Here is a 16415-nt window from a genome sequence, read left to right on the forward strand (position 1 = left end):
ATTTGCTGAGATAGGCATAAGATTGACAGAAAAATCTCTTACTGTATTTCCAGATCAGTTTATGTACTTAGTGTAGTTTCAAAGGAAAACACTACAGTAATGCACACATCAGGTCTCACTATTCAGATCAGTAAACAGTTGCATGGTCTTTTTAAAAAAATATTTAATTTATTTATTTAAGAGAGAAAGAGAGATAGCAACAGAGAGCACAAGCTGGGGAGGAGAGGGAGAACCAGGCTCCCGGCTTGACATGGGGCTTGATCCCAGGACCCTGGGAATATGACCTGAGCTGAAGGCAGATGGTTAACTGACTGAGCCACCCCAGAGCCTCAGTGCAAGATTATTTTTAAGAAAGGAAGCAAAGTGTGAGAGAAAAAAGAGAAGAAACAATTTCTGCTTTCAAGTTACAAATTTCTAGTTGGGAATGCAAGTCATAAAAACTGGGCAATTTCACTATTTAACAAGTAACATTCCAGTCACCAAGACCTGACATCTTTCATCCCTCCATTTTAGATCTTAATTTAGACTCTCAAAGATTTGTTCTTTTGCCATTTCTACTTTGCTGCCAGGAAAATCTTTGTAAAATACAAGTCTGATAATAACATTCTTACTAATGTAGCTTTACGTATTTTTCTTTTTTTACAAAAAGATTTTTATTTATTTATTTTAGAGAGAGCAAGTGGGAGGGGCAGATGGGGAGAGAGTCTCTAGCAGACTCCATGCTGAGCCTGGAGCCCAACATGGGGCTCAATTCCATGACCCATGAGATCACGACCTGAGTTGAAACCAAAAGTCAGACGCTAAGCTGGCTGTGTCTCCCAAGTGCCCTGCATGTAGTTTTTTTTTTTTTTATGTGGGAGTTCAAAATCTTTATTTCTGGTACATATGACTTCTTATAATTTAAGTTCCCAACAGGCTTGTCAGGTATATTTCCCACCACCTCCTACTTTTGTTTAGAGTCCAAAGAGGTGAAGGATCTATATTCAAGGAACTACAAAACACTCATGAAAGGAACTAAGGAAGACACAAAAAGATGGAAAAATATTCCATATTAATGGATCAGAAGGATAAACACTGTTAAAATGTCTGTGCTGCCCAGAGCAATCTATACTTTCAATACCATTCCGATCAAAATATCATCAGCATTTTTCAAAGTGCTGGAACAAACAATCCTAAAATTTGTCTGGAGCCAGGAAAGACCCTGAATTGCCAAGGAAATGTTGAAAAAGAAAAAGCAAAGCTGGGGCATCACATTGCCTGATTTCAAGCTTTATTACAAAGCTGTGATCATCAAGATGGCATGGTACTGGCACAAAAAGAGACACATAGACCAGTGGAACGGAGCAGAGAGCCCAGATATAGACCCTCAACTCTACGGTCAAATAATCTTCGACAAAGCAAGAAAAAACATCCAGTGGAAAAAAGACAGTCTCTTCAATAAATGGTGCTGGGAAAACTGGACAGCTAAGTACAGAAGAACGAAACTCGACCATTCTCTTACACCACACACAAAGATAAACTCAAAATGGATGAAAGACCTCAGTGTGAGACAGGAATCCATCAAAATCCTAGAGAAGAACATAAGTAGTAATCTCTCTGACCTCGGCCACAGCAACTTCTTTCAAGACAAGTCTCCAAAGGAAAGGGAAACAAAAGCGAAAATGAACTTTTGGGATTTTGTCAAGATAAAAAGCTTATGCACAGCAAAGGAGTCAACAAAACAAAGAGGCGACCCACAGAATGGGAGAAGATACTAACAAATTACACTACAGAGAGAAGGCTGATATCCACGATTTATAAAGAACTTATCAAACTCAACACCCAAAACCCAGATAATCGATTCAAAAAATGAGAAGACATGAACACACTTCTCCAATGAAGATATACAAATGCTTAACAGACACATGAAGAAATGTTCATCATCATTAGTCATCAGGGAAATTCAAATCAAAACCACATTGGGATACCACCTTATACCAGTCAGAATGGCAAAAATTAACAAGGCAAGGAACAAAAATGTTAGAAAGGATGTAGAGAAAGGGGAACCCTTTTACACTGTTGGTGGGAATGCAAGTTGGTGCAGCCACTTTGGAAAACAGTGTGGAGATTCCTCAGGAAATAAAAAAGTACATCTACCCTATGACCTGCAATTGTACTACTGGGTACAAAGACACAGATGCAGTGAAAAGAAGGGCCATATGTATCCCTATGTTCATAGCAGCAATGGCCACAATAGCCAAACTGTGGAAAGAGCCAAGATGCCCTTCAGCAGACAAATGGATAAAGAAAATGTGATCCATATATACAATGGACTACTACTCAGCCATCAGAAACGATGAATACCCAACTTTTGCATCAACATGGATAGAACTGGAGGAGATGATGCTGAGTGAAATAAGTCAAGCAGAGAAAGTCAAGTATCACAGAGTTTCACTTACTTGTGAAACATAAGGAATAACATGGAGGACATCAGGAGAAGGAAAGGAAAATTGAATTGGGGGGGAAGTTGGAGGGGGAGATGAACCATGAGAGACTGTGGACTCTGAGAAACAAACTAAGGGTTTTAGAGGGGAGGGGGTTGGGGGGACGGGTGAGCCTGGTGGAGGTATTAAGGAGGGCATGTATTACATGGAACATTGGACATTATATGTAAACAATGAATCTTGGAACACTACATCAAAACTAATGATGTATGGTGAGTAATATAACACAATTAAAAAAAAGAGCAATAAAGAAATAATGTTAATATGTGATAGGACAAATTCCTATATTTTACTGTTCTTCCAAATTGTCTTAATGATTTTTGTATATGGTGGCAGATAACATTGTAGATATTGATCTGTAGTTTTCCTTTCTTCAAACATACTAATTTTACCGTCTTTTTTTTTTTTTAAAGATTTTATTTATTTATTTGATAGACAGAGATCACAAGTAGGCAGAGAGGCAGGCAGAGAGGAGGAAGCGGGCTCCCTGCTGAGCAGAGAGCCCAATGTGGGGCTCAATCTCAGGACCCTGGGATCATGTCCCCAGCCGAAGGCAGAGGCTTTAATCCACTGAGCCACCCAGGTGACCCTTATAATCTTTTTTATATTGCTTCACAAAATTGATTTCATTTATAATAAATACATGTTTTTAATGATCAAAAAATGAGCAGTGGATTTTTAGAGACTTTATTAATCTACCAACAAGCTGGTCCTAATGTACAAGATCATTTCAAAAAAATTTGTTTTAAGATGAAATTACCACAGAACTGACATAATCACCAACACTAAGGCCAAAGAGTAGCAGGTTTCTACAAAAATGGTAACTATGCAATATAGATGCATAAGGAGAAATACAGCTACTCTAGATGTATCAAGCAAAAAGCAGGGGAATGAAAAACAGATCTGTATCATCAGCTACTTAATAATACGGAATATTCAAGTCACGCTGAGCTTTGAGTTTATCACTGCAAATTAAGTACTCCCACACAGTTGATGGTAAATTTTCAGGGCTTACCTTCTAGAAGTGACAGAATTATCTATTTCACTAGGCTGAGAATCAAAAAGAATGTATATTCTTTACTCTTGTGTTAAAATATAGATTATAGGCAATTGTGTAAAAGTACCTTTCTTTTCTACAAACCCCAGATTTCCATGAGGGTAGGAACAATGTGTCAATATATCCTTTGCCTCTGTCATCTCAAAACAACAGAGTATTGAAGATGTTACGGAATCTGTTTTCAATTACAAGGGATGATATGGTTTATAAAGGACTACAACACAGCTGTGTGGTTTTGGGTGTGTTAAGATGCATAAGGTTGTTACTAATGATTCTAATACTACTTGTTACAAATTTTGTATAAAATAGGGGTGCCTGGGTGGCTCAGTCATTAAGAGTCTGCCTTTGCTCAAGTCATGATCCCAGGGTCCTGGGATCAAGTGCCACATCAGGCTCCTAGCTCAGCAGGAAGCCTACTTCTCCTGCCCCTCCCCTGCCTGTGTTCTCTCTCTTGCTCTGTTTCTCTGTGTCAAATAAATAAATGAAATAAAAAAAAATTTTTTTTTAATAAAATAAGTAGTTTGGAAAGTCATAGTGACTTCATCAGATATTCATTTACATGGGTTAGTTTATTTCAGGAGAAATAATATTCCCTTGGGAAGAAATAATCATAAATCAGTTTCTGGAACTGTTCTGGAATATTCTGGTCAAATTTCCCTTTATGGGCCGAAAGCCTTGCTAACATGGCAGTACAGTGATTGATTGCTCCAGAGTAAGACAAAATGCACATGTACTTCCTATAGTGCAACAAACAGAACTTAAAATGCTATACAATTCCTGTGAGAAATTTGTGTCAAGAAGTTATTATCCTGCTCTATGTTTCAGTGTTGCTTTAGAGAAATAAGGGGATTGAAAAAGGGTCATGGAATGACCCTCAAAGAAGATAAGAGACCTATGGCTGACCACCACCACTGTCAATCACTTTCTAGTAGGAGGTAATAAAAAGCATCAGACTATCTTGCCCACCTGAAGCAAATGCTAGTTGTATGCACAAATAATTGAGCTGAATTAAAGGCAACTGCCTCTATGTCTCCAGAACTAGACATACTTTTGGGAAAATAAAATCTCCCTTCACCAGAAAAAGGCTGAACAAGTATGGGGGATATCTAAATGCTGTCTGGCATTCTTTTGGGAAGAGAACAGTGTTTATGGTATATGGTCCCTATGACTGCTTTCTTGGTCAGGGTCCCAAAATTTCTAACCTCTTTCTTTTTCAAAAGAATCAGAAGCAAGTTTAGGAGAATGGAGTCCTCTCTAATTGTGATAAGGTCCTAAGGCAGGGATTTATAAACAAACCTACTCCTTAACACTTCTAAGCTGGGCATCATTTTCTTCCCATTAAGGATTCTCCCACAAGTCAGTAAGGGCTTCACTGGGGCCATGAGATCTCGGTATTTATTAAGGTGCCTCTTATTTGCTAGGATCAGGGCTGCTGAAAAGGTGAAGTGATTGGCAGTGATATTAAAGAGTTTTGATGCTAGTTCAATTAAATGGTACCCTTAGTGAGGACAAAATTCAATTAGGTTGTCTCTGGTTTTGACAATTCTCATCACCTGATGCTCATTTACAGGGAAAACTTACTATTTAAGTAAGTTGCCACCTGGCACTAAATGGGCAGAACTTAGAACCCCTCCCTTTACTTCTCAGATAATAGGTACCTAACAGTGTCTTTAGAATACTCATAAATTTGGGTAGTACTGACCCATATTCAAGAGGCCATTAGTTTGACTAACGAGGGTGATGGAGAGAACAAGGTGGCTCTGTAATTTACCAGTTCCATCACTCTCAGCAAGCTAAGTAAATTCTCTGAGCCTGACTTTCTTACCCATAAAATTAAATAATGATAGCAACTGCCCTTAGGGAAACGTAAGGGTGATACACGATTATATTAAAAAAGAATGACACCTGCACATAGTAAGAATTAAAAGAAACTATTATTACTTTAAAGTAAAAAGAACGTCTGCAATTCTGGTTCATCTATCTTCCTAGGCATATCACCTGGGTTCACTTAGCCCGAACTGAGTATCCACAGATTTGAATGACCTAAACAGTTTCTTTCCCTCTAACCTATCTACTCCCAATCATATCTCCAAAGACACCTTTGACCTCAAACTCACCATCATGCAATTAACTTCAGACTCCTGTTCTTTCTTTCTGGAGGTCTCTGCCCTTTCCTCTCAGTAACTCCCCTAAAATTCAAGCAGAAAACTCTTTCTAAAGCTCAAATTTGATCGTGTCATTTCCTTGCCCTATGCTGTTGAATGCTTTTCATCTACTATACATTTTGACTTACATAAAGCCCTGACCTCCCTTCCACCTCATCTCATGACTGGTGTCCCTTTCTCCAACATTATCAAACTTTAGAATACCTTGGAGAGCTTATCTGTTTGACACACCCCCCAGGGGCTCTCTCCACTTTGGCTGGTCTGAGAAACTCTTACCCTGGAAGAATTAGATCAAGCTCACTCCTATGTGAGGACTTCAATATAGGGGGGCCTATTCACTCAGATGAGAAAAAAGTTACACCTCTAATTCACTAGGCTTTTACTAAAACTTAGCATTTCCTTCAGTTATGAAGGTAGGCAACAAACTACTGACAACAGAAATCACAGATGTGTTCATAACCCATGACGGTAGTTGCAGAAATCTCCAAAACCATTTACCTTCACTGTGGTTTTGAAACTGCTTATCCATGCAGCTAGATCTATTACTCAGTGTTAGTGACCAGCTCTATACACATTATGATAGAAGAGGTTTATTTAACAAATATTTGGCAGCCATATTTCAATATAATTGATTCCCCTTGTATTCATATAATTTATTTTATGCAGCTGAAGACACGCCTCTCAGAAGGCATCTAGAATAATGTTAAGGTTGCGAACCCTCCTGTGTGAGGCCTTCTGGGATGGCCGCAGGAGAAGTGAGTTATGCCAGGGCCTTCTCGGAGATATCTGTCAGCCTTGATCACACTATTTTGTAGTCATTTATTTGCATCTTCCTCCCTCCTATCTGTGAATGTGGAGTACAGCTTCCTCTTTTCCCTTTAATCTCAGTATCCGCCGACCTACTGTCACTTTCAAAAATATTTACTGAACAACGAACTGACTACAAAAGCACATAAATATTTTTCCTAAAGTGCTGTATTCTTTGATGTGCTAAAGTGTGTAGAATCATACAACAACCAATTGCTGGATATCTGCTTCTAAAGCCAGGTTGTTCCAGATACGTGATTTCATTTTTCCAGTCTTCTAATTTATTCACCACATAACCTGGATGTTACAGTCCAAGAGGCATGGGTCATAGTATCTTGTTTTGCTATTTGCTTATTAATACAAGGAAAACATTCTCTTGTTACTACCAAGCAGCAACCTGAAAAAGTCACCGAAGCATTTCATGCACAGCATGTGACTTGCTGCGTGCCCAGAGACCTTCCCACCTCAACCACCTAAACTGCCGAGCCCGTTAGCAGGCCTACAAAATGAATCACTCGGTATGCTGGAGACAGGACTAGAGGTGAAGGCCAAGCACTTTGAAGAAACCAAGGCTTGGAAGCTTCCTACATTGACAACTATTTATAGCAACAAAGTGTCACCAAATTTTTTAGCAAATATACCAACTTCCAGGACTACAAAATTGTACTAAAATCTTCTCTTCCATCAGCACATCACCTGCCTTCTCTCAATTCTAACTAGCCAGCCCACCTCAACCAACCACCTACCCAACCACATTTACTAAAGAGAGTCTTTTAACTACATTGCTATGTTTTGTATTAAAAAAAAAAAATTTTTTTTTTTTTTTTTTTTTAAAAGGACGGTCCACACCAATAGGTAGGGCAAACATAGTAGGGGCTGTGTAATGTGATATAAATGCTTCAATTTAAAAAACAGAATACGTTTAAGTGTTAATACCTGAACTGTTTTCATCACTTGTTTGAAATCATAATTTATGAGAAGGTGATCTTATTTATTTAAACTTAGAGAATAGTTAAGTTGTTTAGAAATTCCCTTTAGGGGTGCCTGAGTGGCTCCATTGGCTAAGCGTCTGCTTTAGGCTCAGGTCATGATTCCAGAGTCCTGGGATCGAGCCCCATGTCGGGCTCCCTCCTCAGCAGAGTCTGCTTCTCCCTCTCCCTCTGCTCTTCCCCACTGCTCCTGCTCTCTCTCTCTCTCTCTCTCAGATGAATAAATGAAGTCTTAAAAAAAAAAAAACAAACTCCATTTAGTACTCATTTTATTTGTAGTTTCTTTGGCCTTTATTGTAAGGAAACACCCCAGTGGTTATGACTGCAGTCAGCTGCTGACACAGTACTGGACAGTGAATTCTTTTTGTTTATCGGAACAAAGCAGGGATGATATTCTAAAGTGGGTTGGCTTGAAATGTGAAAAGAACTCCTCCAGGTTGATTTTATTTATTCATTACAATGACCAGAGCTCTTGAAAGAGACAAAAGGTCCTTATGGATTATGACAGAGATGTGTTTTTCCCTTTGCCTTTTTGTGTTACTTCAAAGCTAAGTAAACAAATCCCTAAGAGTTTTTCTCAAAGTCTTCTGAGGTCCAAAAGTAATGAAACTGATATCTCAAATAAGAACATAAATGACAGCAAATAGTCAGTACTCTTCTTACTATGTGACTCCTACCTTTAATTGGAAAGCCAGAGAAAGGGTCTGCAGGCTTAGAACCCTGGAAGAGTGTTTCCAAGAAGTAAAAGACAGTGAAGTTTCCGACCCCAGGGCTGCTCTCACCTGAGTACGATTCTAACCCTGCCGAAAGCATCTGTCTGCATATGTCATCCACTCGACCACCCAGCCCTGTCACACCCTTCTAAACTACTGAGTCTCTGTGTCTCCATAGCCAATGTCCATGTTGCATTACTTCCTGCCTAGGTTCCTGAGTTCTCGTACCTTATCTCCCTCCTGCACCCTTTGTTGTCCCTCTATCACTTCTCTACTCTGCAGCCAGAGTGATATTTTATATTTTTAAATTGTATCTTTTTTTCAGAGTCATCTTTTAAGAACACAAATCTGATGATGTCATTTCATCTCATCACCCTTCAAAGGCTCCTCAGTAATCTAAAAGATGATGATTATGAGGTCCTGGCATGGTCTGTCACCCAGTTTATCTCTGTGGCATTCTCCTGCTTGCCCACTATGACCCAGCCTCACTTGCACACTCCTTGAAGAAGCCAGGCTCCCTGTGTAGGACCTGTCTATAGGATGTGTCTTACACCTGGGATGTTCTTTCCCTACTCTGCACAGCTAAACTAGAGTCGTCCTTTTTGCCTTTCTGGCTTCCCAAGAAGCACTTCTTGACAATGGAAAACACAAGTTTAAATAGGGGATCCTGGGGCATGTGGGTGGCTCAGTGGGTTAAGCCTCTGCCTTCAGCTCAGGTCATGATCCAAGGGTCCTGGGATTGAGCCCCTTATCAGGCTCTCTGCTCAGTGGGGAGCCTGTTTCCCTTTCTCTCTCTCTGCCTACTTGTGATCTCTGTCAAATAAATAAATAAAAATCTTTAAATAGGGGATCCTGCTATTGTAGGGGTCTTTGCAGGTCCTTGGCCGAATGCCAAGGCATGAAGATAAAAAGGTCATGAAAGAAAAGAACTGAAAATGTCCCATAAATGGCCAACTTCCTCCAAGAATCTCTTCTACAATTCTCTCATCCAGGCATCAAACTCAGGGCTGGGTACTTAAATGCTAGCAAAAGACATGCATAACTATTTGGAGATAAGGGTACATGATGACGTGGGACGGGCTTTTTGTTTCAACTCTCATTTTCCCTTTGTATACATTTATCTTCACCTGAAGTAGGTCTATTTTCCTCTGTAACCTCATGCATATTTACAAATTTACAGAAAACCTCCTACATATGTTACAGATATGTAACACATTTTCCTCTGTAACCCCAAAGCACATTAGCCTATACAACCAGGTCAAAAAAATTAAAATAAGTTAATTTTAATGGAAATAACTAGACAGAAGACTAAATTTGACAGAAATGGAAAGTTGTAGTTCATAGTATAATACTATACTCACCATCAAGTTGCTAAGAATTACTGGATACAAAACACGTCATCACCAGGATGCCAAATACTAGAAAAAAAAAATTAGGGCCTAACAGAGTTTCTAAGTTTTATAACTGAATCTAACGGTTTTATAGTGTCATGCCAACAATGTGTGCTAAATCACACAAGGGTGGCAAAAGGACACGGAAAGTACAGTGATTGCAAAAATACTTTTACTGTAACTAAACTTTGAGGAGCTAATTAGTTAGACATCTACAGTTTCTCAAAACTTGTGTTACCACCATAGGGAGGTCTATAATGAAGCAACAGTTTGGACATTTCAATGTTTGTAAACTTCATCTGGAGAGGAAAACACGAAAGTATTACTCAACAGATAAAGAACCACACTGATTATTTTTGTATTCTTGCTTTAACAACATTCCAGGGAAAAAAGAAGAAGGAATGAAAGGAAGCTGGCAGTTAAAAAAAAAAAGGAAGCATTATGGTATGTGGTTCTTAATAGAAGCTGTACTGGAACTACCCGAGGGAGTATTTCGAACATACCCTCCACTGTTCTGCTAAGGCAGATTCATGGGAATGAGGGATGGGGTGGCTTTAAATGCTTCCTTAGATGACTCTAAGTAGGACTCTCAATGGAGAAATTTTAACAGGAAAAATAAAAATGAATTAGAGACACAGTCCCTTTTGTCAATTCCTACTAAAATATAGTAATTGCCTCACCCAATAATGGCATTTCATTTTCATGATCTCTTCTGCCTGGCTGCTCATAATTAATCAGTTACTTATTTTTAATCCCCATTGATTTTTCTCTCCTGAATATATTTAGAATGTGTCTACCTGTTTCCTTTCGATTTTACCACCACAGCCCAGGCAATTATCTCTCTCAAGGAGAACTCTAATAACCAGACTGCTTACATTAGCATCTGCCCTCTGTGCATCCCACGCCCAGAGAGAAACTTTAGACGAGAAAATCTGGTCGAGCCACTACCCTACTTAAAACTTCTCAATGGGTTCATGTTGTAGACTGAAGATCAGAATTTTTCACGTGACCTCTGAGGTCCTGCATGAATCTGGCTCCGCCCACCTTACCAGTGTTTTCTTAGGATTCTTTAATTGCAGTAGCATCCTTTCAGTTCCTTGCACTTGCCAAGTTCCCTGTGCCTTGCAAGGCCTTCATAACTGCTGTTTCTTCTGCCTGGCATGCTCCTCTCTTCCTTTCAGAGTTCCGTTCAAATACCCAGTGCTCAGGGTAATCTTCTCTGACAGACTACCCATCATCCCAAGCTCATCTCCTATTATAACCTTTCTTTGTATTATTTTTCTTTTTAAGATTTATTTATTTGAGAGAGAGAGAGAAAATGAGAGGGACAGCATGAGAGGAGAGAGGTCAGTGGGAGAAGCAAACACGCCGCTGAGCAGGCAGTCGGATGCGGGGCTCCATCCCAGGACTCCAGGATCATGACCTGAGCCGAAGGCAGTCGCTTAACCAACTGAGCCACCCAGGTGCCCCCTATTGTAAGCCTTCTTAAGTATAACAATAGCTGCAATATTTACTGAATGCTTATTATGTGCGAGGCACTGTTTTCTTTTTTTTAATTTTTTTTTTTTAAGATTTTATTTATTTATTTGAGAGAGAATGAGTGAGAGAGAGCATGAGAGGGGAGAAGATCAGAGGGAGAAACAGACTCCCCAAGGAGCTGGGAGCCCGATGTGGGACTCGATCCCGGGAGTCTGGGATCATGACCTGAGCCGAAGGCAGCCGCTCAACCAACTGAGCCACCCAGGCGCCCCAGAGGCACTGTTTTCTTATATTAATTTATCCTTAACTATAATCCTATAAGTAGGTGTTCCATAAATATTTCCAACTACATGCATGAACACATGAATGAAGGAATGAGATGAGATTAAAACCCTGAAATTTCACATATATTTTAGGAAGTATCTGCCTACTTTGAAGGGTTTTATGATAGTGATTTGCATACACTGAGATCACATTCAAAATTAATAAAATGTCAAAAATCTGAGGCAAGTGTTACTTAGGAAAGGTACGAATCTTCAAAGCTTTGAAAGCTCTCATAAGAAACCACATTTAATCGGACAAAGAATACTTGACTATAATTGGAATGAATCCATATGCATCACTACAGTCTATAGATTTCTACAAATGGAAGTGCTGAGTCAGTGGGCACAGGCATTTAACTCTTACTAGGCAGAAATGTACTCCTTCCAAAATGAAGAGAAATTTACAATCTCATCAACAGTATACAACATTTTTAAGATAGATATTAAGTCAATTTCCCTTTTAAATCTGTTTTATTTGCTCAATTTTCCTATATGGATCATTCCATGAGGAAAGCACAGTATCTACATTTACAGCCTAAACATTACTCATCCTATGGTGTATTGCAAACATGACTTTCATGTTTATCTTAGAGAAAGGGGAAAGTGTATACATAATTTTAACAAAAACAAGAAGACAATCAGAGACTAGAACAAAATCAGTATGGGGAATGCAGGCCTTTTATAAAATCACTCAGAATATATCTACATACTACCAAATTCCCACAAGGCCTAACGCGTTACTCTGAAAGAAGGCACAAAATGTAGAACTGTTTCTCATATTCACTGACTCCCAAAGGACATGTAAAAATTTGGTTCTGATTCAAAAGCTGCTGCCCATTTTTGTGATGAGAATAAAATTCTGCTGTAACAATTCTCCTCCTCCACTATACTCTAGTACTGAAATATTAGGTAGATGACAACCTCAAAGGATCAGAAGGATTAATAGGTTGATAATCACAAATTGCTATGCAAACTCTACTAGGGCAATAAATATTTTTATTTAAATTTTAAAAGTTGATGTCAAGAAAACTATTTTATTATGCCAATCATTCAAAAGTTTGTTATTCTTTTACTGTATCAGAAGTTCATAAAACTTCTTTCATACTCTGGCTAACTTTCTGCTTTTAGGTGCTCTGACCATGTGTGTATCGATCTTATTCTGAATCTAAATTACTCCATCTAAACCAGGTATCATGTATTAGAGTTGCTCAAACAACTTTAATTTTTTAAAAAAGATTTTATTTATTTATTTATTTATTTATTTATTTATTTGTCAAAGACAGAGAAAATGAGCACAAGCAGGGGGAGTGGCAGGCAGAGCAGGCAGAAGGAGATCCCAGGACCCTGGGATCATGACCTGAGCTGAAGGCAGACACTTGACTGACTGAGCCACCCTGGTGCCCCAACAACAGTAACATTTTAAGTAATCTGTCAGGAGTAACTATGTTAAAAACATTTTACTTAAAATATCTATGAAAAAAAAACCAAAAGGAGAGCATGGAGAATTCTAGTAATGGCTCTATCACCTAGCAGCTGATGTGGGATATTCATAGAAAGTAAACGCGACTATATCTAGTAATAGTCTATTCTAAAGCTAACTTCTTTCATCAAGACATGTTTAAGTCTTCTTCAGAACCAGATAAAGACTTAAAAATTCAGTAGACCAATATAGAAGTAAATTTATTAGTAAGAGAAAGAAGGAGTATAACCATTTACTTCTCAAGGAAAGTGGATATCAGAATTTGGGACCCAAAAGGCATAATAATATATATCCTTTCATTGCTATAAATGAGAAACCACCATAAATACAATAACCACTCAATATAAAGTTCCAAGTGGAATCTAGTGTATCAATGTGTTGTTTTAATTTCATATAGGAGTATATGACTAAAAGTTGATATATTAATAAATCATTTACCAATTTACTTGAGACTTGTGTCCATCTAGTTGAGGCTGAAGGACTATCATTTTTTGTTTTTAATACTAAGTCTTGGGGCACCTGGGTGGCTTAGTTAGGTAAGTGTCTGACTTTTGATTCCAACTCAGTTCATGATCTCAGGGTCCTGAGATTAAGCCCTTGTGGTGGGCTCCACACTGGGTGTTTGGAGCCTGCTTAAGATTCTCTCTCTCCCTCTGCCCCTTCCAGACCCCTGCATGTGCATGTGCTTGCTCACTCTAAAGCAAGCAAGCAAGCAAGCTAGGTTTGTTCTATCCATGTATTTTAAAGGGGCTGGTAGTCTTTTAAACCACTAAAATGAAGTTATAACCTTTGAAACTCTGCTGCCAGATACATTAATTGGTCTGTTCATTCAATCTCTAAGTAATTCATTTGTGCATTCTTTAGTCCATCTGACTGTCCATCTATCCACTTCTCCAACCATCTAATCACACAGTGTGTACACCATCAGACTTGAGTTCCTACACCTGTAACTGGCATCAGAATGTATTTCACTCTCCTCCACCATCTCTTTCCACTCTTTAATGCTCTAGAAGAACCCCAGCAGTGAAAGAAAACTTCCTTTTCGGCTTTCATGAATGAAAGGATACTTGCAGAACTCTGGGAAGACTGTTAGAATATGAAGATGATAATCTCCTCTGTCAGACACATATATCATGGAAAGGTTTAATTACTGATTGAAGTTACTTATTTTACCTGGAATGTAGATGCCACTGAGTCATACACATATGATCTAAAATAGTTTCATAGTACTCCTGCTTCAATTCCATATTGATCCCAACTTTGAATTTCCAGAAACATGTCAATTTTGTGTCTAATACTTTTCCTTAAGCACTTTTATCCTCGTGTCTTTGCACATGCTGTTCCTCCTCTTGGTGGTTCCTTCCACCACCTTTCCCATCATCTTATCTTCCTTCATAAACAAGCTCCTACTCATCTCTCAAATTTTAGAAAAGTTAAAAGCAAACAAAAAAGTCACCAGAGTTTGGTGAAGGCAGGGGACCATTACAAAATCTCACCTGTATCTTGTGCAAGTACTGTTCTGTCCAGATGGAATGACTGGTTTAAAAGTGATGCGTGGGGAAACCTGCGCAGACAGCAGAAATCCCAGAGCAAGAACAAGAAGCGCCACAGTGGTACCTAAAAAAATAAAAATTAAAAAAAAAATAGAATTAAAAAGAAGTTTTACATCAGAGAAGAGATGGCAACATTCTTTCAAAGCAGACTGGGTCTGGCAAGACATAGCTCTGAAAAAAATACCATTATCTTCATTGAATTATTAAAAAGTGTTCCTAATATATATATGTACAGATTATTAGAAAAAATTCACTAGCACATTCACTGCCAAACACGACAAGAATGAAATTCAAAACAAATATATTTGCTAGCCAAACAGGAGACTGGTAATGATTTTCATAAAAAACAAATAAACAAAATACAAAAAAACCCCAAAAACAAAAAAAACCCCACCCCACAAAAAAATAGAGACACCTGGGTGGCTCAGTAGGTTAAGCATTTGTCTTCAGCTCAGGTCATGAGCCCAGGAAGCCTGCTTCTCCCTCTGCCTGGCACTCCCCCTGCTTGTGCTTGCTCTCTCTCTGACAAATAAATAAAATCTTAAACAAAAAACAAAACAAAACAAAACAAACAAAAAACCAAAAAATCTTGGCTTGCTGACAGTCTCGCAATCAACTCATGCAACTAGCATGACTGACAGCCCAAGATGTCAGAAGTATGAAAGGCGACAGACTCACACCAAGTGTTGCTCACGTTGCCAAGAAAATTGTTCTAAAGGCATTGTTTAGTGCAGTAAATCAGTAAACTGAAAATAAACTGAACATTTCAAAAGCAGCTGACAGAACATTTCTTATTAAAGGGGAGTAGCACTTTCCTCATGACTTGAAGGTGCCAGAAAGGATCTAGCACATGTATTCACTTCCTGCTGGTGTCTGGAAGTAGAATCTTTCAATTACAGGAATAGTGATTAAGTACATCATTTAAAAGGCTCACTTTTGAGTTCCTGAGAGACATCCTGACAGTAAAAAAGAAAGTTTTCCAGTTTCTGACTATTGTTCCAGCCATTAAGGATACACAAAAAGAGTCACAGGAAGAAAGAAAAAAGAAAATAGGATTGTAGTAATTTATACAATTAATTTGAATGGGGCAATGTGTTTAAAATAGGGAATTTAGAGATGCCTGGGTGGCTCAGTAGGTTAAGCAACTGCCTTTGGCTCAGGTCATGATCTCAGGGTCCTGGGATCGAGTCCTGCATTGGGCTCTCTGCTCAATGCCTGCCCCTCCCCCTGCTTGTGCTCACTCTCTCTGACAAATAAATAAAATCTTTTCTTAAAAAAAAAAAATAAAATAGGGAATTTAGGGAGGGCATTTACACAGTAGCAAAGTTTTTACTTATTAAACTGAGAGGTAAATTTAAGATATGACTAAAAATATTATTAAGTGAATGGGTAAAAGAAGAACTTTGGGAAGCACTGTGGAAGTGCAGTGGGATTATATAATGGCTGAGGTGTATGTTTTTAAGATACAGGGGATGTGCCCAGTTAAATGCTGTGGTTAAGTTCCAATTCTGCCATTTCTTGACTTCTGTGATCTTGGATAAAGCACGGGACCTTCCCAAAGTTCAATTTTGTCTTCCATAAAATGGGAGTGAAAATATTCACCCTGTAGAACTGCAGTGAATTCTTTATTTTTTAAAAGATTTTATTTATTTATTTAACAGAGGGAGAGTGAGAGAGAACAAGTGGGGGAAGCAGTAGAGGGAGAAGAAGGGAAGCAGGCTCCCTGATGAGCAGGAAGCCTGATGCCATGTGGGGCTTGATCCCAGAAGCCCGGGATCGTGACTGAGCCGAAGGCAGATGCTTAATGATTGAGCCACTCAGGTGCCCTTGAATTTTAAATATCCTCATGTATTTGAAGGATTTTGGTAATGCTATGAAATGCTATTGTACTATCATGGTCATAAGAAGCAGCAGCATATTTTCCAAAATTGTAGAAAAAGGTCGAAAGAAGGGGAGGCCTGAGGGGAGATAAGAA

The 16415-nt window shown here is 38.7% G+C and overlaps 1 protein-coding gene across 2 annotated transcripts in view; it reads right to left on the reverse strand.

Annotated features, from left to right (window-relative positions):
* SLC2A13 (solute carrier family 2 member 13) overlaps window positions 1-16415 on the reverse strand; it is a 363699-nt gene that overhangs the window by 89800 nt on the left and 257484 nt on the right. For both annotated transcript variants that reach the window (XM_032347765.1, XM_032347764.1), the window contains one exon: window positions 14384-14504. In XM_032347765.1, coding sequence (XP_032203656.1) covers window positions 14384-14504 — 121 coding nt within the window. The remainder of the gene's footprint in view (window positions 1-14383; window positions 14505-16415) is intronic.

This window comes from Mustela erminea, chromosome 6 (assembly GCF_009829155.1).
Source record: "Mustela erminea isolate mMusErm1 chromosome 6, mMusErm1.Pri, whole genome shotgun sequence".
In the NCBI taxonomy this organism is placed as follows: Eukaryota; Metazoa; Chordata; class Mammalia; order Carnivora; family Mustelidae; genus Mustela; species Mustela erminea.